The sequence below is a fragment of the Dreissena polymorpha genome, chromosome 3, assembly GCF_020536995.1.
Source record: "Dreissena polymorpha isolate Duluth1 chromosome 3, UMN_Dpol_1.0, whole genome shotgun sequence".
NCBI lineage: Eukaryota > Metazoa > Mollusca > Bivalvia > Myida > Dreissenidae > Dreissena > Dreissena polymorpha.
In genome coordinates, this window is record NC_068357.1 from 17,491,935 (window position 1) to 17,517,513 (window position 25,579).

Consider the following 25,579-nt stretch of genomic DNA (forward strand, 5'->3'; position numbering starts at 1 on the left):
TAACCTAGCATATCCCACTGCCCTGCTGATGTACGCGAGACCCTAGCTAAGGAACAGTTCATCGACTCTTTACATAGCACTGAGTTACGTATTCGTACCAAGCAAGCACGCCCGATCAGTCTCAATGATGCTGATAGGCATGCCGTAGAATTGGAAGCATTCTACAAGGCTGAGAAGAAAACAGTTAGTAGTAGTTCAGTGTGAGCACCAACTTCGAAGGATACTTCAAAGAATCCAGTAGAGTGAGGATTTTAGAACTGTTTACGTTTGCTGTGCAGTTTGTTTTGTTACAGTTACTTCTATGTTTTTTCTTTCCCCTTTCTTTTCATTGTTGGACTATCAAGTTAGTCATTATTCATCAGGTCATACTCATGTTTGTTTTTCTTATCTCATCAGGATACTAGTCATTTATTTAGCATTAGATATCATGTTTTGTCATAACATTTGCTTTTAGCATGACTACTGGGCGTAGTATCAATAAAAGATATGTTGTTGACGTATTTGTTTTACATTTAGACAGAGTATTGTAAGCGTGACGCATTTATAGTGTAAATATTCATTGATTCCAGTCTCAATTGAGGCAGTTAATTATCTAATCAAACGGCTAAGGAAAATCCCAGGAAAAGCTGCGTGTTGAAACATACCACTGGTGTTTTGAGCCACTGTATATATCCCGAAGAAACGACGAACACGTTACATAAACATCAAGCATGCCATACATACAAGTACTGTGAAAATCTAAAATCCTACAAAGATGTCCCAGCTTGCTAAGGTTATACAGAAGTTGCTAAATGATAGATATAAACAACTAATGAATTGTTAACTGATGTTTTCAGTAATTGACTGCAATTAGTATTTTTGATGATTTATAGAGACTGTAAGAAAAAGGTTTTAAAGGAATGAAATCTACCAACAAATGAGACATGCTCTTGAAAATAATGACTTTATGCAAATGCTGTCCAAAGTAAGTCTGTGCAGTCTGCACTGGCTTATCAGGGACGACACTAAGATTCCGATTGTATGTTTATTTTGTTATTTTAAGTAAGTCTCTTTATTGCAAAAATCCAGTATAAGCGGAAAGTGTCACTAATGATAAGCCTGTGCAGACTGTACAGGCTAATATGATAAAGACACTTAAAGCATGTGCATTAAACACAATTTTCCAAGAGCAAGACTTTGTTGGAACAAAAAAAAAAAATCAAAGAAGCTTTTACCCAGGAACTCAAATATCAACTAAAACTGTGAGCCAAAAAGACTTCCAGACAAAAAATTTAATTGCCAAGCCTAATCTTAAATGTGACATTTCTGTGAAGAGCACTCAGCAAGGGGAGACAACTCTGACCTCTACCGTTCGAGACATGCGGCTAAAGCGTCGCGGTGTGAACTCCCCAAAGTCCTTGACACTGTCGCTCCAGATCCGCTTGAGATACTGGTGGTGCTGGTATTGTTGCTCCTATAAAGACAAAAAAGAATTTGACTTTCAACTGGGTTATAATTGGACATTTTTTTAACTCTGAATGTTAAAACTAGTGTAACTGTCAGTTTGTAAAACAAATTGAAGAAGAAAATACTGTTTGTAAAAATAATGAACAGTTTCAAATTTTCTGATTATAAGTATTGCTGCTTTTATCAGAGAGAAGAAGAACTGAATCTTGTTCTGCAAAAATGTCTAATGAAAGAAGAAGACACAGTGAAATACTACACAGGTCATACACACAAAACAGTCTCCTCATGGTGAACATTTTTCCATAGATATTTTAATATTTATTGATGACTGAAGCTGTGATAGTCCTGACATTTGACCCCCTAAGTATGACCATGACCTTTGAGTCAGGGACACATGACAACCGGTCTCTTTGTGGTGAGTTATTTTAAAATCAATTAATGAATTAACAAATTACAGTTCAGAATATCTGTTTTATATTAAAAGTTTACCTTTAACCTCTGAGTATGACCTTGATCTTTGAGGTAAGAAAATGGGTCTTACATGGGACATGCAATTTCCATATGATGAACATTGCAACAAAACTCAGCAAAGATATAATTACGACAAATGTACCGACCAAGATTCATGAAGATTTTGCAATACCGTTAAATCTGGTTTCTAGAGTGTTCACAAGGCAAATGTACGTTGATGACAGACATTGCACTGATAGAATACGGACAGACTTTGCAGTGATAGATGACGAGAGATGCATAACAAACAACATAAGACAAAGGATATCACAAAAGTTTAGAAGATCTAAAAATGAAGAAAAAATAACTTTTAATGATCTAATACCAATTCTTGTACAGTCTTATCAAAAAATCTTAATAATTTATGTGTGCCTGTCAATTAAAAAAAATCAATCTATATTTCTTTTTAGTCACGTGATAAATCGGTCCATTATTGACAACATCATATATTAGGTTAGGTCACCCATTAAAGTCATTAAGGATTTATTTTTTATACATAAATGGCATCTAGGCAACTAATGCCTCTTTAATTGACACCTATAATTTTTCATACATGCTCAATAATTCAGTAACAATAGAAGTGTAGAATCTTAAATAACTCCAGTCAAATAAACCATTGCAGGCATCTACAAATAAAGCATGAGCAATCATTGAGTTTATCTATCAGTAGTAGGTTTACATTTATTGTCTAGCCGCCAATTTCCCATACATTACCAAACATAAAGGCTGTCTATTGACATCGTTAAATATTAAGCAGTAACTTCATTTTCTGAGAATTTCAAAATAAAAAAGTAAAGAATCTTATATTACCTTTATGCATTATTCATGTTAACCATAGAAGCACAACAAGATAAATAACTGAGATATAAACTTCAGTATAAATTGCCGTTCATAAATTTCCATAAACATTATTTTTTTATTACATGTACTTTACTTAATACAGCCTCATATTTCTAAACGAAGTAAGACAATCCAAATTTCATAGAATTAAGAACCTAGATATGAAAGGTAAGGAACATCGAAAAAGGTCAGGAGACAAATCCTATTTGTTCCAATTTTGACTGATTTTGTAATACATTAGACACAATTTGGGACATAAATCAGGCAAATTAAATTTATTTATGAAGGAAACACACGAAAAACCCGATTCCCCACTCACAAACAGCTTATTCCTGCTGCACGCCTCTTTGTTCTCGGAATGACATACACAATATACCCACATGTTGATCTTGAGCAAAGGCTTCTCGAACTAGATACCTCTCCGCCAATATGTTTTGTTATTTTGGTGTTTTGTTGTACTCAATTTGGGAGGAGTTACTTCCTTTACTCCATATATGACCACTGTTGTTTAAAATAAACGTTTTGCACAAAGATTATTTGTCTATCAAACCTGAGGTTATTATTAACTACTGGCGCTCGAACTACCCACCCCAACCCCACGACCCCTTTAATTACTAGGCTCATTTGTTCCCTAAACTGTCAAACAGGCTCACACCAATAAGCTGATGTGCTTAAGACATTACAGACTCAAACCACATTCCCAATTGTTAATCTTGAGCTTTTTGTATTACACACTAGGTATTTAGATATTATATTTGTATTTATATATATGTGAGCCTTGCTCTCAGAATTTAGGGCTTGATGCATGTGCGTAAAGTGTTGTCCCAGATTATCCTGTGCAGTCCTCACAGGCCTATTAGGGATAACACCGTATGCTTTTATGGTATTTTTCTTATAAAGGTAGTTTCTTCTTAGCAAAAATCCAGTTTGGGCGGAAAGTGCCATTCCTGATTAGCCTGTGTGGACTACATAGGCTAATCTGGGAAAACTCTTAACACACATGCATTAAGCGCTGTTTTCCCTGAGCAAATGCTCATATATACAGAGGCCCATTTTTGTGTCCCTCCTCTGTCAGATAGGCATACACTACGTACCCATTTGTTGATCTCCAGCTTTGGCCTTACAGTCTCTAGTCGGCGTGCAATACCAAGATTTTCCCGCGCTATGTCTTCATTCTGACGCTCACGGTATGGGAAATTTAGACTGCAAGTGTTTGACAATATGATGCTAGTTGTTGTTCAAATAGACTTCAATGTTAGTTACAATAAAATTTGAGCATAGGCATAAATGTGACTTAAATCCCAGCATCATTATGTCAGCTATGTTCAATGTCGAAAAACTTTATGGTAATGACATCTTTGAAGTTTTAATTTAATCAATTTTAAAAGTAGTATTATGTTTAATGCTTTAAGTCAAAATCTAAATTGCAATATAGGTGTTTTAAAGGGCAAGATTAACATCATACCTTCGAGATTCATAGTTGTTCCAGTTGTCTATATTGCCGCCATATTTTAACACATGTGTCATCTTGTTCAGCAGAAGCTTGTTTTCATGGTCGATTTCAGGCCTGTCTCTCTTCTTCTTTCTTTAAAAACAAGAAGTTGGAATGAGTTGCTAAATTTTGAAAAACTGCTGCCATTGTTGGTTTCATACAATTACCAAACAAAATCATTTTACTCAGAATTAAATCAACAATAAAAAAAAAATTAGGTCACAAGGTCAATAATTTGGCTGCGATTACATGTGTCTTATAGATTATATAATCGACTCAATTGGATTCATCTGAGTATGCAAAGTAACCATTGTTCTGAGACAGACTTGCAAACTGTAACAATTCAATGAGCCTTGCCCTTGGAAAACAGGCCTTAATGCATGTGTGTTATGTGTCGTCCTAGTCTAGCTTGAGCTATCTGCACAGGCTATTCAGGGACGACCCTTTCATTCTGGAACTGGATTCTTGTTAACAAGAGATGTGTTTGTGAGAAACACAATGCCCCCTAATGCGCTGCTTTTTGTTGTTGTTGACCTTTGACCTTGAATTGACCTTAACCTTCCACCACTCAAAATGTGCAGCTCCATGAGATACACATGCATGCCAAATATCAAGTTGCTATGTTCAATATTGCAACAGTAATCGCAAAACTTTAACCAAGGTTAAAGTTTTGAGACAGAATGACAGAGTGACAGAATGACAGAATGACAGACAGACAGACAGACAGACAGACAGACAGACAGACAGACAGACAGACAGACAGACAGACAGACAGACAGACAGACAGACAGACAGGCCAAAAACAATATACCCCTTATCTTTCGATCCGGGGGCATAAAAAGAAAATTTCCTTAAAAGCGGAAAGCAGAAAGTGTTGTCCCTGATAAGCCTGTGCAGACTGCATAGGCTTATCAGGGACGACCCTTTAGACACATGCATTTAGAACTATTTTCCCAGAGCGCAATTCAAATTGAACAATGAACATGAAGCTTAAAAGGAGCATCATCACAAACCTGAATCTGTTTGAGACGCACAACAAGGTGATTGTGCCGCTTTGGTTCCTTGACATCAATACGAGGCCTCACTGTCGACAGCTGAAAATACAAACCACGTTACAAGATAAAATAATTTAGTGGTGTTACTTTCAGATTATTTAGCAAATGTTGTATCTACGTTGTAGTATCCATGAATGATAAACATATATTGTTTACAACACTTTGGTGTTGTGTGTTCAAAATTTGTAGCACTAGCTTCGCAACCAGTGTAAACATTGAAAGAGGGCACGACCCTTACTATGACCTTTAAAATTGTATGGCCTTGAGCATCTGACCTTCAGTAAATATTCACTGAAGTTCATATGCCAGTTAATGTTTTGTTTCATTTCGTTAGTTAACTGCTGGCTTATTGATAAAGAAATTCAGACAGGCAATTTGTTTCATTTAATATATAATGTAGTGATTACAAAATATTCATATATACAGTGGAAATGGTTGACAGATATAACCAATGTATACATCAGTTAGTGACACAAAGCCACCTATACGTTTGCACAAACCAAATAATTCGGAAAATAAATTGTTGCCAATACATGTCTTCTTCTGCCAGTACATGAATAGCACCTAAAAAACAGATAATTAGTCAGGCAATTTAAGCAATCAAACAAAGTACGTCATTAATTGCATTTGGCACTGACAAACACTCCCTCCGCTTAGAAACAGGATGAACTAGAAACAGTCAATAATTAATTAAGACATAGCAACCAAAATGAGTGGTCAATACAATGCATTACCAGGACATAAAAATTAATTTGACGGTTGAGTGTCAAACCGTTGTACCTGACAAACATTTTAATAAAAGATGCCATACTTTTGAGATCAGCGCTTGATATCGAGAAGAACACACTTTAGTTAAATGTTTGAACAATGCTCTCAAATGCAACCAAGCATAATTTAAAGTGCATTTTGTGTTATCAAGGTAAACATGTTCATTTTATTTACACAATCATGCAACTAAATGTATTCCTTACATTTAATGTTCAAGTTTTTCAGCCTCAATGAAAATGCATTCCTAAAATATTAAATGTTGTTACTTTTATTACTTCATGGCATAATCTTTTACATGTCAAATGAACAAATTTGAATTACTGCTCCATGAATTTATTGGTTAATTTGAAAATACTCATGTGTTGAATTTTTACTATTTGCATTCTAATTTTGTTTTGTTTTCTTCAAAATATTCAATAAAAGAAAAACACGTCAACATTATTAAACATGATATTCTAGCTTAATGTACTTTTAGAGCTTTGTTCTGGAAAAATTGGTCTATTAAATGCCTGACCTACAAGTGTCATCTCAGATAAGCCTGAGCAGAGAGCAAACTGGATTTTGCGGACTACACAGGCTTATCTTGGACAACACTTTATGCACATGCTTTAAGCCCAGTTTTCTCAGAACGAGGCTCAATATATTCAACAAACAGTTACTGTTTAAAAAAATGAGCTAAACAGCTCCTAACCTGTTCAACTCATGGCCCTTGTTGGCTTTAAGAGCTGTAGACCACAATTCTCAGGTTGGGATCATGAGATTTTAATGTCAAATGTTGAATAGTTAACTTAAGGCCACGTATCATTAGATGTATAAAAACAAAAGAAAGATGATTGCATTATTCTACTAACATTCAAGATCTTTAAAGAGAAGACAGCCCAAGCGTTGGCTTTTAAAATCTCCTATGAATTATCTATAAAAACTTAAGAAGGAAACAATGCAGATTCTGCTGCTCATTATAGATAAATGGCATTTTAAGATAAAATATTTAGATGTTTTACTGTCTTCAATAGAACTTTACAATTACAAGTGAAATAAAATATTTTTTAAGCCAGACAAATTCACAGACATTTGAATAATAAATATATAGAAAGAACGCTTTGAAAATGTTTAGTGTCAGAACTCTTTTCAACTATAGATAAACCTGTTTTTGATCAAGAAAGTTTATAGGCGCAAAATGATTGATGGCAAACTGATGATGTTCTTTCAAGGGATCAATACTTGGAGAAGCCCTAGTATGATATCGAGTCCACATTTTGATTTGTTACCATGGCAATGTTAGGCATCATCTGTGCTGTAACGCAGGAAAATTTATCGGTAAGCTGTAATTCTTCAATCATGAATATAATTAAAATCATACATCATTAATGTAGATGCTAAAACATTGAATCAAAAAAGAAAATGTATTGACTTTATTTATACAATGAATAATTTAAAATCTATTTCCGCAATTAATGTTATCAATTCCTTATTTTTGGATTGTACAAAAAATGTTATAATGGTAATAGTCCTTGAATAATTAAAGAAAGTACAGCTAATATGTGTTAATAAACTCGATCTAGAAACGAATGTTGAAACTAATCATGCAGTTAATTGTAGACACATTTTGATTTTGATAATGTGATTTATATCTCAGTCAAGTACATATACACCCTCGGAAACCCGATATGCTGTGAAAAGTTGGATATTCTTGGAAAAGTTGCAGATAGATTTAGCTGCATTTCGGTAGAGTAAGTTAATCAAGTTCTATAATTGTTTAAAGGCATTTTTGAAATAAAATATATTTTGGTATATGCAAAGGATGTATTACCATCAGGGATCATATTATTTTCGGTTTTGTCGGTCCTAGACCGATTGGGGTCATGAAAGACCGATTGAAAATCCCAAACAGTCGGTCCGATTCTTTTTGCTATTAAAATTCCCATGTCATGAAATCGATAACTAGTACACAGTGTACATGCTAACACACCCTAATGACATTCTTATCTCGATTAGGTGTGATAAACCATTCGCTGCAGTCTCTAAACCGGACCGGTTTATTGCATGTCAGACCAAGACTCTAAAACTTGTGAAGAGCGGATTAAAGACGCATCCGAGAAGACGCGTCTGAATGCACGCGCTGTAACTAAACAAAACATGCCGATACATTTTCCACCAGCGTAATAATCCGGTAATATAATTATGAATGAAAGTCGCGGATCTGATCGACAGAACAGCCGAAAGTTATTTTTATGGGCGGAACTTCACATAAAATAGTACACAAGAAAAATAATATACATTGAATAAATCTTAGTAAAACCGTGTTAGAATCGAAATAATTTGTGTACTTAATACTTTGTTGTTGAATAACTCACGACCGGAAAATTAGATGCGTAGTTTCAAATGCTTTGCTCTCATGATTAAATCCCTACGCATCTAAACTATCGGCCGTGGGTATTTTTGACAACAAATTATTTATTAAATATTTGGTTGTTGTTGTCAGTAGCCAACCTACGCACAGACATTTGTTTGGTTCAGTGCATGTTTGTAAGCTATTATCGAGTCGACAACAATTTAAAACATCGTTATAGACTTACACAGATTAATAATATTGACAACTATGAAAAAAGTCTGATAAAACAGCACACGAAACAACAATGAAATACCAAATGATAAAACCAGTTGAGAAAGCTCGTTCCGTTTAAAAAAAATGCCTAAGGGAATTTTACTTGTACATATATTATACCACCTTAATGAATGGCAAAATCAATGGTATATATTTTAATGTAATTTGTCATTATTTCGGATATACATTTTCGGATACTTTTCCCCATTTATATCCGGACCGATTGATGTTGCGGGAAAATATGATCCCTGATTACCATGTATGTTACTAAAATCCTGGTTACTATTATTCAGGATTTATTAAAATATAGCTATTTAAAGTCGACGATGCAGGGATTTATCTAAGGTGGCATAGAGGTGACATTCACTCCTCTTTTTTTGAATTGCACTCCTCTTTTTCTATCTCGTGGCCACGAGTTAGCTTAGTCGGATCTCGAGATCTCGAGGTGACATTCACTCCTCTTTTTTTTTAAATTGCACTCCTCTTTTTTCTATCTCGTGGCCACGAGTAAGCTAAGTCGGGATCTCGAGATAGCTATGTGGTGGCCACGAGATAGAAAAAAGAGGAGTGCAAAACTAAATAAAAGAGGAGAGCAATTATAAAAAGAGCGGTGCAGTAAATAAAGGAAGGGTGCATTAAACAAAAAAGGAGAGAATTTCGAGATCTCGAGATCCCGACTTAGCTAACTCGTGGCCACGAGATAGCCAGCCAATCAAATACTATCTTGTTCCCTCAAATTAATCAGCCAATGAAAATGTCCCAAAAGCAAGGCTACTATTACTACTATTACTACTGCTGCTGTTGTTGTTGCTGCAGCTACTTACACTCTCTACTTCTACTACTACTACTACTACTACTACTACAACTACTTACTACTACCACTACTACTATTACTACTATCGCTACTGCTGTTACTGCTCCTCCTCCTCCTCCTCCTACTACTACTACTACTACTACTGCTGCTGTTGCTAGTAGTAGCAGTAGCAGTAGTAGTAGTAATAGTAGTAGTAGTAGTAGTAGTAGTAGTAGTAGTAGTAGTAGTAGTAGTAGTCGTTGTAGTCGTAGTAGTCGTAGTAGTAGTAGTAGTAGTAGTGGTAGTCGTTGTCGTCGTAGTAGTAGTCGTATAGTCGTCTGTCGGTCGTCGACCGGTCGTCAGTCGGTCGTAGGTCAGTCGTCCATCGTCTGTCCGTCGGTCGTGTTCCGCGGGTCGTCCGCCGGTCCTCCATCCGATGGCGTCCGTCGGTCGTCAGTCTGTCGTCTTGTCCAAACATCGGTCGTCCGTTGGTCGTCCATCAGTCGTCCCTTGAGCGACCGTCGTCGTCGAAGTGGTAGACGTAGTAGTTGTAGTAATAGTAGTAAAAGTAGTAGTAGTAGTAGTAGTAGTAGTAGCAGTAGTAGAAGTGGAAGAATGAGTAGTAGTAGTAGTAGTAGTAGTAGTAGTAGTAGTAGTAGTAGTAGTAGTAGTAGTAGTAGTGGTAGTAGTAGTAGTAGTAGTAGTAGTAGTAGTAGTAGTAGTAGTAGTAGTAGTTGTAGTAGTGACAGCAGCAACATTTAGACTCACAACAACAGCATAAGTAGTAGTAGTAGTAATAGTAGTACTAACTGTAGTATGTATTGGTTATATCAGAGCCTTGCCTGCTTTGACTAGCTATATATATGCATACAGAATATTTACACATGTTACACAAAATTTGATTGGTTGACTAACTCGAGATCTCGAGATAGCGAAAATTCTCTCCTCTTTTGTTTAATGCACTCTGCCTTTATTTACTGCACCGCTCTTTTTTTAATTGCACGTCGCTTTTATTTAGTTTTGCACTCCTCTTTTTTCTATATCGTGGCCACGACATAGCTAACTTGTGGCCACGAGATAGAAAAAAGAGGAGAGCAATTTAAAAAAAGAGAAGTGAATGTCACCTCTATGCCACAATATTTATCCCCTATTTAGCACTTTATTTACAACTTTCTTTCAAGGTATGCTAGTGAACAAGTTTTTGCAGGGTTTCCAGGGGTGATATAAAACATTTTAAGAGAAAATGTTTACTGAATGGATGTATAAGAACAAATTCGGTGGATACATTATGAGTATTTATAAGCTGCTATGTCAGTGATTGATAAAGACAGAATTGTTTATTTCTCTAATGGCTATACAATGTAGCGTACTTCCATATAATAAAAGGTTCCTCAATTAATATGAACAACAAAATAAAACAGACATGTGTACAGGTGTATGTCAGTGAATGCCTTGAATAGATCTATCTTGGAAAAGCACGAGTTTAGAAAAACCCACTAAACACCCCGGTACAAACAACGCTGGTCCATCAACCAATGATAGCTTACTTTAAATAATAACGGTTGATACGGTGTGTGATTTTGAAAGGATTATAAATGGGTCATGTTGATTTGTACCAGCAGATTAGTGGGTTTTTCCAAAAAGTTGCTTTTTCCGAGATACATATATTGATAGATGTCAACATCTAAACTGTAGAGTCCCATTAATATAATGACAATACAGTTTTAAAAAAGAAAAAAGTTTGGGAAACCAGCATCCCTTAATTTAAAAGGCTATTGTTGTGACCAATTGGCTGTATGGACAGTGATATGTTGATCCAATTCAATACTTCAAATAACTGATCCATGTGTTGTAACAAAATTTAAAAACAAAACAAAAGAAACATTCAAAATTATTCAGTTGCTTTATATCTTTTGTAACATTTGATAATTTTATCAATTTTATTATGATTATTCATATACAAAACTGTATTTTCATTTTGATTAGACATTGTAAGACCGTGTTATTTGGCTCCCTGAGACAGTTTTTGTTTTTGAATATGCCATAAAAGTTGGAAAACTGTCATTTGGACACCCTGTGGAAATTCCATTTAAACCTTAGTTGATTTTTTTAATTTTTGTTAAGAGGGTTTATAATTTATGTAACATTTATTTAGCAATGCTGTATGCTTATAACTTGTAGTTATGACAACAACTGTTTACACTAGGCACTTTGGCATAGTTAAATAATTGTCTCCAATTTCAAATTTCAAATTACCGTACAAAGATCTTTTTACTTTGGTTCTTCTCACGCAGAAACTGTTGGTTGTAACAATTTAGTAATTATTAGTAATTTTTCAATTGTCAAAGCCTAAATATTCCATTCACATGCTCAGGTATGACCAATTAAACCAATTAAACAATTGTTGCAAGAGCACTATTGAAATGTGCTGAAAAGTAAGTTTGTGTATGTTTTTTTATTTAATTTTAATACAGTAACTCCTATAATATAAACAAAGAAATACAGAATTTTTAAAATAGATTAGAGGGGTATATCAACGACTATTGCGGAATGTTATTTTTTTTTAATGTGATTAGCATTTAGTCTGTATTTATCACATGGCTAAAGCCTAACTCATAGGTTTCAATTTAATAAACACTCATTAAAATAGTTATTTTTCATACATATAAAATGCTGTCCCAGAGACACTTATATATTTATGGTGTATGTTAGATACTTTAATAATTTATGTTCTACTTGAAAATGGTTAAAAGGTTGATGTTGAACATCCACATGTAAAATTTATCATTTACAAAGGCACATTTGTGGTCTGTCTGGTATATAGTAAGCAAACTGCCTGAATTACATTTTAATGATTGAAAATGACTTTTTAATGACCAACTGAACTAGGTTAAAAATTAATTTGAATTGATTGATGGTTTTCAAGCAAGATATTTAAATTTCCTTTAAAATCTGTTTTTTCACTTGAACAATTATTTGTTATTTTGTAAATCCACTGTGTTTAACATTACAGATTGTACACAAAAGCACTCTCTTAAAAATCTTACTTACACAAAAAAACACTAAAAATTGTAACTAAAGGTTATCATTTCCAAGTAATGTTGATTTTCAAGACAATTTATGAATGTTATTTTAAATCAATGCATATCCCGTTTTTGCCTTCAGATTTAACAGAACACAAAAATGAACATAATTTGATAATACAATTCAAAAAATTCATCAAATACCAGTGAACATTCTATTATGATATTAGAATTGTCAAATAAATGTGTTTTCCACCATGCATTATATGCAGAATTACATGTTATAATGATTGATTTTGACAAAATGTACTTTATAAAAAATAGACACTTGCACATATAACTGTAACATATTCATAGAGTTTACTACAAAAGGAGATACATAATTGTTTTTTTGTTTGTTATCCCCCCCCCCCAACCCCCCCCCCCCCAAAAAAAAAACAAAAAAAAAACAACAAAACAACCTGTATTCCTTCATACAGATAAAATGATTAAACATAGGTTATTATACTTTTAAGTATAGACAGAATAAAACAAAAATACATTGTGAACATGAAATAAACAGTGTTTTTTTTAAAGAATATCCCCAAAACGATGTCCATTCAAAAGTTTATGATTGATGTCGTATTACAAAATCAAATTATAAAGTGTTCATAGGTAGAATGTCATGGTATAAAGAAAGATCAATACATTCTGTCAACAGTTGTTCAAATACAATATGGAAGAATTCAACCTTCAGTTCAATTAATGGTATGTATTTTAATATGGGGTAATCGCTGTACTGAGGTATTGAAATAGTGTTGACGAGTTGTTACATATTTTATATAGGATTAGCCTTGCTCTTTTATAATCTGAAATTAAGCTGATAAAAATACAATATTTCAAATACTCAATGTACGCAGGATTAGCATTCAAAATTTGTGGATCCTTAAGATTTGTGTGCTATATTCCTATTATAATGTTACTGGATGACTAAAAAAAATTGAAAAACTTCATTTGAACATGCCAATGTCTGTGGTTGATAAAATTAGGACAAAGATTTATAAAAAATATTGTTTCCAGTCAAATTCACTTGTTTCATCTTGATGTACAGAATTTATGAGCCTCACTCAAAGAAAATGGGGCATAATCCTTGTGCGTGTCATGACAATTTCTGCGCAGTTTGCACAGGCTAAACTGGAATGGCACTCTTGGCTTTTGTGGATTTTTTCTTTTAAAGTAAATATCTTCTTAGCAAAAGTTCAGTTTATACAGAAAGGGTCATCTAGCTCTGATTATGATCTGCAGACTGAACAAGCTAATCTGGGCTAATACTTTATGAACATTCTTTTATTCGGGTTTTCCTTGCATATAATTACTATCCATCCATCAGATTAAATTCTGTTTAAAATGCATAAGTTAACAAATAATTATTGACTGGGCAATAATTTGTAACTAGTAGCAACTGTTGAAGGTCTTTTCTACACTGATAGGAAACATTTATTTGGATCATATTCACTCCTTTAATCTCTGCCAAGACAATCACTGGATCAATTGTTTATCAGCAAACATCAATATTTCCATGATTTTGCATGACATTCTTCATGTATACGGCAGCGGTGGCTTTAACTTTAATGGCAATTTATCATTTTTAGTGTTCATAATACCAGTTGGGTAATACTTGTATATGACTTGCTTTTGATTGAAAATTCTACTACCAATTTGAATTTGACTTTGAATGAAAAAAATGAGATGAGATTTAACTGTGGAACTTGACATCAAGTTAAATATGATCATAATATGAATACAATTGTATGGTTAGCTAAAGTTTAAATCATATGAGTATATCTGGATTGACAATAATTTATAAGAACTTTCCTAACATCAAATATATATTTTTTATCACTTGTTATCAATGTAATACGGACAGTACATATTTTTTTATATTACACATGTGTAATACAACATGTTAAAGCGTTTTCATTGGCTACAGAATCAATAACTAACCAATCGCATGGCTTTATTTTGGTGAAATGACGTTGTCAACATGAAATGACGTCACGATAGTAAACAACTTTTAGATCTATCAGCATTTGTTTGGTCAATTAAGATGTATTTTATTTAGTTTAAAAGCATCTGATAAAAAAGATCTGATACTCGTTGTCATATCATACGATATTTTATTAAACTAGTCCAGGATTTTATTAAACTAGTCCAGGAAATTTGTTAGTAACCTCACCAAAGGCTCGCTTACTAACAAAATTCCTGAACTCGTTTAATAAAATATCGTATGATATGACAACTCATGTCAGATCCTATCTGTATTTAATGCATGATATATTATACCAGGACAGCATATCTTCATCAGTTAATTCATGGATGGCTCTTTATATTCTACCATTGTAGTGATAATAAACTCGCAACTGTCTAAAAACAAACTGTTCAAGAAACTGGATAGTTAACATTGCTATTGATTTGGTACCTTAATTGTTCTAAACATTGTGATAATTTGTTTACCAATAATTCATAGCTTTGAATCAAATTGTTTGCAGAATGTACACACTGAATGTTCTGTGAGTGAGTTTCTTAATCATAAAGTATTGCTTTAAGGGGAGAAACCCCAAGTTCCTGAAACCTTGCACCAGACTTAAGTGAAACTGCATCTGGGCTATTTGAAATGTGCAGCATTCTGGGAAAACTGGCCTAAATGCATGTACAAGTAAAGTATTATCCAAGATGTGCATTCTGCACAGGCTAATCAGGGACAACACTTTCCTCTTAGACTGAATTTTCTTTTAGAGACTTTCTATAAACAAACAATTTCATTAAAACGGAAAGTGTAGTCCCTGGTTAGCCAGACTGCAAAGGCTAATCGAGGATGACACTTTATGCACATGCATTAAGCCCCGTTTTCCAAGAGCATGGCTCACACAGTCATGTATAACACTGAAGAGCAAGTCCTTCAAGTAATACTGAAATACTAGCAAAACCGTTACCTTCTGCATGTGGAGCTTATAGGCGCGATCTGCCTCATATCTCATCAAGAGTTTGTTGGCGGCAGGGAAGTTGGTGGCCCCCAGGCCGGTACCGTGTCGTGGCATTGTAGGGGCTCAAACTTGGTACCTGGCTCTATGTTATATCACAGTGTTGCACACTACCGGTTTATATCCATCACAGAACACATGAATCAATATTAAACAATTTTCTTAAGAAATTTATATTTAATAAAAAATGACAATGGTATTTCAGAAATGCCCTTCAATTTTGTTTTCACTAATATCCTTATATTGTCATGCTTTGAATATTTAAACAGAAAAAAAAATCTGAACAGATAGAAAAAAAACTTGTCACTGCTTCATCCCTCTATTAAACTACTGAATTGTCTATAAAACCAGTAGCATGTTTAAAGAGAACTTCACTTAAAACCGATACCAGCCCTGAATAGATAAACCAAACACACACTAGTTACCATCCACGAACCAAAACAAACCATTTTTCGAGCGGATTAACACCGCATTACCAATATAATTGAACTTGGGATCGATATTTTTATTACCAATACTATTGATGGTACATGCGGTACTTTTTCGTACTAAATTAATCATTTTTACTACCCGCAGATGACATTAATCTTTCAAGTAAAACGTGCACAGTAGCGTCGTCTGCTGACAAAGATAATTAAAGCCGCCATGTCAAGTGATGATTCTAGATCATGAAGTTTCTGATTTATGTCCTCAAATTTCGATTTATTTCGCGATCAAATACGACCCGGACTCGTAAAACATTCATAAGCATGTCCCAAAAAACAGCACCAACCTTTAATCCAATTTAAATTATATCCGATTTTGGAAATTCAAGGTGCGATTCAATACACCACAATCAGATTTTGCAGGAAGCACTATATGCACGTGTTTTATTAACGTCCACGCTTTCGGTTTTAAATAGAAGAATAGAACAGCATTATATTGTATATTTCAATGAATTTTCATTCACAACGTTTATTAATCTATAAATTAAGGAATGCATTCGATGAGTGTATTCACAACTGCTTAGCACGTGTGTACACGCTGATTTACCATTTCTCAAACAAAAACTTTGTGACTCAACCTTTTGTTACCGATTTTCATGGAGGTTTGCGTATTTTGTAATAAAAATAGGCATGGTAAAAAAATATTAACTTACGTCACATAAGAAATTATTAAATTGCCATGGACACTGACGCAACATTGTTGCGGTCAGTGTTTTGTGTTTCGCTTCCGATTTGAATAAACTTCTTTAATTAGAATCTGTTAAAAAATGCGTTTTATATTGTATATTGTTAAACATGTAGCTATGTTATTTATAAATAGGGAAATATGAAATACTTAAATTACATATTACGATTAGGGTAGGATTGTTGGTATATATTTATGCACCGCCTCTCGGACTTAATCTTCTCTAAAACACCCAATATTTTCTTTTTTACAATGTACTAATTTGTTTTTGATGGTTATAATTGGAATAACCTGTGACTTTGTTTTATGTGTATTGCATTTGACATTTCATGTATACTCATGGGCTTATTGAATACTGTATTTTCAAATAAACTAAACTAAAAACTTGTTTCTTAATGACCTTTTCACGTTTTGGTAAATGACAAAATTAAAAAAAATCAGATATGCAAATATTCGTTGTTGTTATGATATTTGCGAGGAAACAGTATTACTAAACATTTACCATGCTCTAAAATATCCATTATATGCATCTTTTGACGATTTAAAAACCGGAAAATTATAACGCGAAACGAATGAATAATTTGGAGAGTTCTGGTTGTTATCGTAATATTTTGAGACATTACGACTATTGCTTATAATGTATAAAAACTGCAAATCACTGTATGAGCCTGGATTACCGAGTGGTTAAAGTGCTAGACTTTTTCTCCAAGGGTAAGTGGTGCGAGTGCTGCTATGTTTTACTTTTTTTATTTTATTCATATTCTTTACTAGAGCTTTTTAGTTCCATTGTTTACATTTATAAAATTTAAAGCATTTAGTGACAAACTTCAATACATGCCAATATATGTGAAAAGGTCCCTTAAAAGAAAAGGGTTTCGTTGACTTCCAAACGGATTATCACATGGTCACGTGAACACACTGTTGAACCCATCCCAATACTACGCGCGCGAGTGGTAGGGGTTTACTTCGGGTACTCCGCCCCATCCCGCAGATCCAGACCTCAGCAATATTTAAATATAAAAAACGGTCAAACTAAATAACAAAACTTAGCAGCTATGATTAAAAATTTATCGCAAATTTTTTATTAGGCGAAAAAAGATTTGGACACTACCGCGTTGGAACAGTTCTCCGATCCGAACCAACCGTCCTGTGCTCGAAACAGTGAGCAAAATCTGTACTTAATCGCTTTTCCCGATCGGTGACCAATACCTTAACAACGCAATCAACAAAAGGTTCTACAGGTGAGCGATCACCGTAAAAGAACGGAAACATTCAATACTTGCGACGGGCACGCAGCTGGAGCTACTGTCGAAGGCCAGGACGGGGTATATCGACGGGACAGTCATCAAAGCAGGAACACGCCAATCACGAAACTCTTCTATATCTAGGATTCGTAAAGCACTTACAGCAAATTCAATAATAGATTACATGTATGAATACAAAATTGACTGAACATGAACTACCTATCATTTAAGAAATGATCCGTTTGATCCGCAAATGTGGTTCGTATTTATATAAGTACGTTCCACGCCTGTGTCATAAAACGATGCAAAAACATAAAAATATGCTTTGTATTTACAGCAACTATAAGAGTTTATGAAATTTATTAATACGAAATTGAATGGACACGAAATTAATATGATTTCAGACATGGTCCGTTTGGTCCGAAATTGGGGTCCGTTAAGTCCGAACTCTGGGTGTCGTCTGTTTCGTAAAGCCCACGGTCCCATGGTCCGTACAGTTCATAATCATGAAGCAGATTCGACACAGAGGAAACACGCACGCGTGCTCACTCGATTATGCACGTCTTTTTGCTGGTACCGAGGTCAGAGCCTTGCTGCGTGTCGCGCTTACTGCAAAACGAAAAATTAATAAACACATAAATGTGGTATCCCCTCATCTGCGCGAAAAAAAAGTGAAGTTGGTGTGCACAAGTTTGAGCATTTCACAACTTAAACTTCGAAAAGCAATCTAATAGACAGAAAGAAAGAAATTGTTGAAGCACAAATATTATAAACACAAAGTATAACAAAATGCTATTAACACCATTAACAGTACACTGGGTATAGACGAGGATATTACTAACCCATTATGGACACAAAGTGCATTGTATAAATGAAATTCATGTTAATATTTACTTGTACGAGACAGATATTTTGCGATAAACTTTAAAGATCGTTCATGTAAATTGCTGTAGCAAGAAAGTATTGATTTTTTTAAGTGTAGTCATTTATGTTAACCTAAATGTAATATTAGACGTCTTCAAGTTTGCGTATGTATGTCCTTTTAAGACGACTGGCCTTTTATAGGGGTTTCCGGTACTAGGTTTACCGAAAGGTAGGGTAGTTTTTTGATTTTCCGTCAAGACCATCCTGTCTTACTTTTACGCAACTGTCCTTATTGTCTATCGGCAAGCTCGTGTGTCAGTTTAAGAATTCTGGAAGCGAAAGAGCGTTTCAGTGTACATTTTGCTTAAGAACGCAATTAATTATCTCACAGCCTGTAATAATCCGTTCTTTTCCATCGAACTTTGCACGAACCGTATGAAACACCTTCTTTATTTCTTTAACACTGTCTTCTGTAGGTTTTGAAATTCGTCTGTGTATGTCATTAATGTCTCTCCCAATTTCTTTTCGAGTATTTACTTTTTAAGCTCACCTAAACACAATGTGCTGATGGTGAGCTTTTGTGATCGCCTTTTGTCCGTCGTCCGTTGTGCGTCGTGCCGCGTTCACATTTGCCTTGTTAACACTCTAGAGGCCACATTTATTGTCCAATCTTCTTGAAATTTGGTCAGAAGATTGAATTCAATGATATCTTGGATGAGTTCGAAAATGGTTACGTTTGCTTGAAAAACATGGCTGCCAAGGGGCGGGACATTTTCCCGTATATGGCTATAGTAAAAGCTTGTTAACACTCTAGAGGCCACATTTATTGTCCGATCATCATGAAACTTGGTCAGAACATTTGTCCTCATGATATCTTAGATGAGTTGAAAAATAGTTTCGGTTGGCCGAAAAACATCGGCACCAGTGTGCGGTGCATTTTTCCTTATATGGCTATATGGCTATTGTAAAACCTTGTTAACACTCTTAAAGCCACATTTATTGTCTGAATTTAATGAAACTTGGTCACAAGAATTGTCCCAATGATATCTCGGACGAGTTCAAAAATTGTTACAGTAGGTTGAAAAACATGGCCACCAGGGGGCGGGGCATCTTTCATCATATGGCTATTGTAAAAAAACTTGTTAACACTCTTTAAGAAACATTTTTTGTTCAATATTTTGAAACTTGGTCACAATATTTGTTTTAATGATATTTGGATGTGTACGAAAATGTATCCGGTCTTTTGAAAAACGTGGTCGCCAGGGTGTTCACTATTCATGAAAGTTGGTTAGAACATTTGTTCTAATGACATATTGGGCTGCACAGGACAGGTCAGTTCTTTTGAATCTCAGGTGAGCGACTTTGAGCCTTTTAGGCCCTCTTGTTTTGTTGTAGAACATGTTGCCTTCAGCTTATATCAGACAATTCTGTCCTTAGATGTCGGTGATTATGTCGTCTCGTTTCTGTTCGGTCACTGCGTCGTTTTGATGAATAGCTGTTACATTATTTTTCAGATGCTTTGCACAGAGTGCCGGGTACGTGACACTTGAAATGACCTTCACTAGCGCTTTTATGTCATCGCTTCTTTCAGAAGATTTTTCAGTAGAATGCCAAACAACGCTCGTTTTGTATGATGGATGAATTGACTGAAAGGGCTAAAGTCAGTACTGTCGTGCACGAAAATACGGGTTTCTGACCGTTCTGGCTCTTGTCTTTTGCCGACCGTTGCCTGAAGCATGTTAAAGTAGCGTGCACTAGTCATAAATTAAATGTTTTCTCCATTTCAAGCACAGCGTATCCAGAGCAACACGCTTTTATGTTAACCAGTGTACAACACACGGGCCATTTTGTGCGACTAATGTTTCCAAGTGTCGTATTTGATCTGCTTAATTATCTCGGTATCCTCCAACGGAATGTTATTTTTGCTTCTGTCGATGTGTATTATATGTGTAACGCGATATTAACATAAATACTTGTGCCAGAACATACACAAATAGAAACTGGCTTTTTAAGCACAATAATAAATTATCAAGTTTATTCGGAGGTTTGGATTTCAAAATTACAGAAAAATATCGACATTGAAACATTTGTGCATAAACAAAGGTTCGAGATCCAAATTATTTTTCAAACATACTATTAAAAGAGATAAATATCCGCGAACCTAAATTTCGCAATCACTTTCTCGGTTCTGAATTTCATCAAATTAATTAGCAATTGAACGAGTCGATATACAAATACAGCTGTTATTTACAGAAAATGTGTATTTTGTAAAATACTGCCGTAGAATCAGAAGACCATTTTAATTGGTAAGCCCTTAATAAAGAGATCTGTCGAAATATGTCATATACCATTTTATTATCACTCTCCATCGCTGATTAGATTTCAATTATTATAAACAGTCGATCTCAAAAAATCTGCGTACAAATTGTAGATAAAGAGTGTGCTTACATCTCCTAGTTTACTTAGTATAGTATGATGCTGTTATATAAACAAAAGACAACTTATCGTCTCAATAATATATGAAATGTCATTGCTATTCAATTCAGGGTTAATCTGTTATGTACTTGTTCCTCCAGAATATGGTTTCTGTACTCTCTCTATTTACATGTATTATGTTGCAAAATAAATACGTTTAAACTAAACAATCAGTAGCATAAATCATTTATAAAGTTATGATCAATTCAAAAGGGACAGTAGAGCGAAGTTAATGGTATGGGGCATGAACTTTACATGAGCAATATTTAAAACGCCTTTGTCAAATAGTATGTTCCAGTCAGCACCAGGAAGAGACTACCTGATTAAGTGTTGTATATGTTTCACTACCTGATTACATATTATGTATGTGTAATGCATTCTATCTGTTACAGTTTGAGGATAGGAATCAATATGTTATTATGTTTGTGTAATGCATATTATATGTTACAGTAGTACATGTGATGTATGTGTAATGCATATTATCTGTTACAGTAGTACACGTGATGTATGTGTAATGCATATTATCTGTGTACGTGTACGTGTGATGCATGTGTAATGCATATTATCTGTAACAGTTTGTGGATGGGCATCAAGAAGCTAATGGCACTCGTACAGATGGTCCGACAGATTGAGGGCGCGGAGAAAATCAACAAACTGCTGTGCTTGCTCGAGGAGGAGGCTGACTTGAAATGATTTCTGAATATTCAGTCTATGGAAATTTAGGTGTTTTTCAACCTTATTGCAATTTCAGATGATGTATACTTTATTCAGTTATGTTATTTAATTATATAATAGTTTTGGTCTCTTCTGATTTTATTATTACAGTATGCAATTACACATTACTTGTGGTAATGTTATTTCTTGTGCAAACATTTTGACTGAGTTTTCTTTAAACAATTCTTTAAAAGACTTGTCCAATGTGAATGAATGTGAAGTTTCTAATGCACATTACATGGTACTTTTTTAATGAGTGTTAAAATCAAGGGTGTGTAAGATTTCGATTCAACGGATACGCAATATAAGTGCTGTTTAATTTCATTTCTAAAAAAATAACATGTTGTTTTTGCAAGTTCAAGCATTTTTTTTACACGCCATGAACTACATGTATATAAGATATTTGTATGTAAAACTTATGGTCAAAAGATGATAAGACATTGCGAAACCATGAAATCTTCCTATCATTTGTTATTAGAGACCATAATTTGATTATAAAAATCTCTGTATGTGAACATGCAGTCACAGTAAAAGGTTCTGACCCCTTCAGTAAGTGATTTGTTGATATCGTCTCTCAGTTATGGTTTCAAAACTAACTTATATATCTCTAGAAGAAACAATAGTTTTACTCTACTTTTGAATGTTTTGAATGTACAAAATCATTGTAAGGGTATTAACACTGTTGTTGTTGTTGTTGTGTGTTTTTTTTTCTTTAATTGTTTGTTGTTTTGTTTTCGTCAATGTTTGGCAAACGTATTCATAAAATATTAAAACAGTTTGAGTACTATTCATTCATTAATAAAAAAGTAAGTTGGGATTTAGTCATGAAAATAATATGTTGTCGATTTTTAAAAATGTATATATTAAATATTGATGCTGTTTATTTTGTGATTTCTATGTGTCAAGTGCCATTTTGTATATGCCAGTATGAATCCAAAACAAGGCGTAATATGGAAAACACATGTGGCCGGCAGCAACCAAGAGAACAATGTCTGCTCCATTGATCAAACAGTTAATACCAGATCATCATGAAACTTCATGAAACTTGGTGATGTTTGTGTGCATATATCTCGACCAAGTTTTTTAACCAGTCGGAGTGTTTATACCATCTGAATTATGGCCCTTGTAGAATTAGAAAAAAAGGTCAAAATTACCATTGCCCGCTCTCTCGCTCAAAAACGTTTAAAACAGATCATCATGAAGCTTTGTGATAATGTTTGCTTGCATTTTGATTATCAGCTAGATCACTTGAAGAGCTTATGAGTTATGGCCCTTGAATTATTTAAATAACTGTCAAATAAACATTGTCTGCTTTCGAACTCGAACAGTTAAAATCGGATCATCATAGAACTTGGTGGTATGTTTGTGGGCATATAATTTCGGTTAAGTTCAGTAACCAGCCATGATCCTCATCTGATTTGTGGCCATTGCATGAATTATCAACAATAAGCATATGCAACCACTTACTCCTAAAAACTAATTCCAAAAGTTTATATTTTCTTTGCAACAACTGTTTTACACTAAATTTGATTTACTTGAAAATGAAAGTCGCCATTGCTCTTGAACCCGGCTTAGCAGTGAATTACACTGACATAGCCAGGCACAAAATCATCAATCAACAACAACAACAACGCTTTGACAATTGTAAATAAATGAAAAATACTTACTCATTTTGATTGTATTGAAATTAGTTTTTATGAGTAAGTGGTTGCATATGCATTCATTATGTGACATACCTCCTTGTTTTAAAGGAATGTGACGCGAGCTATCGATTAAGGGGAGAAAACTCAAAAATATTGTTTGAAAGTACATCCAAGATTTATTCGGATGGACAAACGGGCTCGAAATATTGCTTGGTTATCGGCCGTTGTTATAATGAATTTAAAACGTAATATAACATATGATCAGGTGGACGTCAACGCTAAATGTTCATCAACTGTGACGGATCTTGAGCATATAATGGGCACATAAGTACATCTTTTTTTCAACATCCTGGTATACATTGTTAAGGACTTTGAGACCATAGGGCCAGTAGGTTGTGGTTATAGGGTCCTAATGAAGCCTTACTGTTATATGTTTTTGAAATTCGTTTAGAAAAAGATAAGTAATTTGTTAAAAATAGTATTTTTTTTTTAAGTAACCAATTGTACCATTTTGATTTATTTTTAGTATTAATGCAGATTAGAGAAGACCAATTTTATTAATCAGTGTTTGTTGTACAATTCAATATAAGCACGTTTAGAGTAATGCTATGCCTCTGGTACTATCCATAGTAGCAAACAAACAATTGTTTTGACAAAAAAGTCAAATATTTCCATTTAATTTGCTCGATCTATGAATGGTAGAATGTTAAAATGGTAAAACACACCAGTTTTATCTTAGATTCAAAGATTTCAATAAATGATGGTATTTTATACCGTTCTTATTGTTGATTTAACATTTTATAAATTTGCTGTTGCATATGTAAACAAAGTGTGTGCGCGCATACTAGTGTCGGTTTAAACACCGTATAAACTGATGTATATCTGTGACTGATAAAAAAAGTGGTTATTGAAAAACGTGGTGGGAAATACATGTATGTTATATCATATTCATGTCAATCGGTCACTGAGTATGGTCAATAAAGGTGAAATTTCATATAAAAATACTCTATAACTTCAGTTTCTTAATATAGTCAAAAGGTGACCAGAATGCAGGAGTTTACGTTTCCTTATCGAAATTTTCTAGGGGGAGGATCTTCAAAGCCCCCGATTGCAGGAGGGTGACATCCCCTCTCGCACACCCCCTTCGCCGGCAAAAACTCGCACCCCCCTTTTCAAAACCATGGCTACGGGCCTAAAAAGATCCATTATATGCATCTCTTGACGATTAAAAAACATAAAAATTATAAAGCCTTTCAAACGCAAAACGATTGAATAATTTGGAGAGTTCTGTAAGTTATCATTATAATTTGCGACATTACGAGGATTGCCTATTTAATGTAGTAAATATACCAATCACTATAGTACAAACCACACGGACTACAGAGTGGTTTTAGTGCTAGACTTTTACTTCAAGGGTCAGAGATTCGAGTCCTGTTATGTGTTGCCTTTTAATATATTTTATACTTTTTTTACTGAAGCTATTTATTTCCAACGTGTACATTTATCAAATTTTAAGCATTTAGTGACAAACTTAAATACATGCCAACATTTGTGAAAAGGCCACTTTAAAGGAAAGGGTTGCGTTGACTTCAAACTTTATTATTATTTATCGCATGGTCACGTAAACACACTATTAAACGGTTTACTCCGGATACTCCGCCCCATCCCCCCCCCAGATCCAGATCTCAGCAATATTTATAAATATAAAAACGATCAAAATAAATAAAATAAATTGGCAGCTATGATTCAAATTTTATCGCAAATTTTGTATTAGACGAGAAAGATTTGGACACCGGGTTGGAACAGTTCTCCGATCCGAACCAACCGTCTTGTGCTCGAAACAGTAAGCAGAACCTGTACTAAATCGCTTTTCCCGATCGGTGAGCAATACCTTAGCAACGCAATCAACAAACCGTG

General features: G+C 34.4%; 1 protein-coding gene across 1 annotated transcript in view; it reads right to left on the minus strand.

Annotated features, from left to right (window-relative positions):
* Positions 1-16,472, minus strand: part of LOC127873128 (annexin A6-like) — an 80,543-nt gene extending 64,071 nt beyond the window's left edge. The window contains 7 exon segments of the mRNA XM_052416771.1: positions 1,349-1,453; positions 3,891-3,999; positions 4,262-4,359; positions 4,361-4,381; positions 5,302-5,382; positions 15,505-15,945; positions 16,065-16,472. Of these exon segments, the coding sequence (XP_052272731.1) occupies positions 1,349-1,453; positions 3,891-3,999; positions 4,262-4,359; positions 4,361-4,381; positions 5,302-5,382; positions 15,505-15,609 (519 nt within the window). The 5' untranslated portion in view covers positions 15,610-15,945; positions 16,065-16,472.
* Between the last annotated feature and the right edge of the window lie 9,107 nt (positions 16,473-25,579).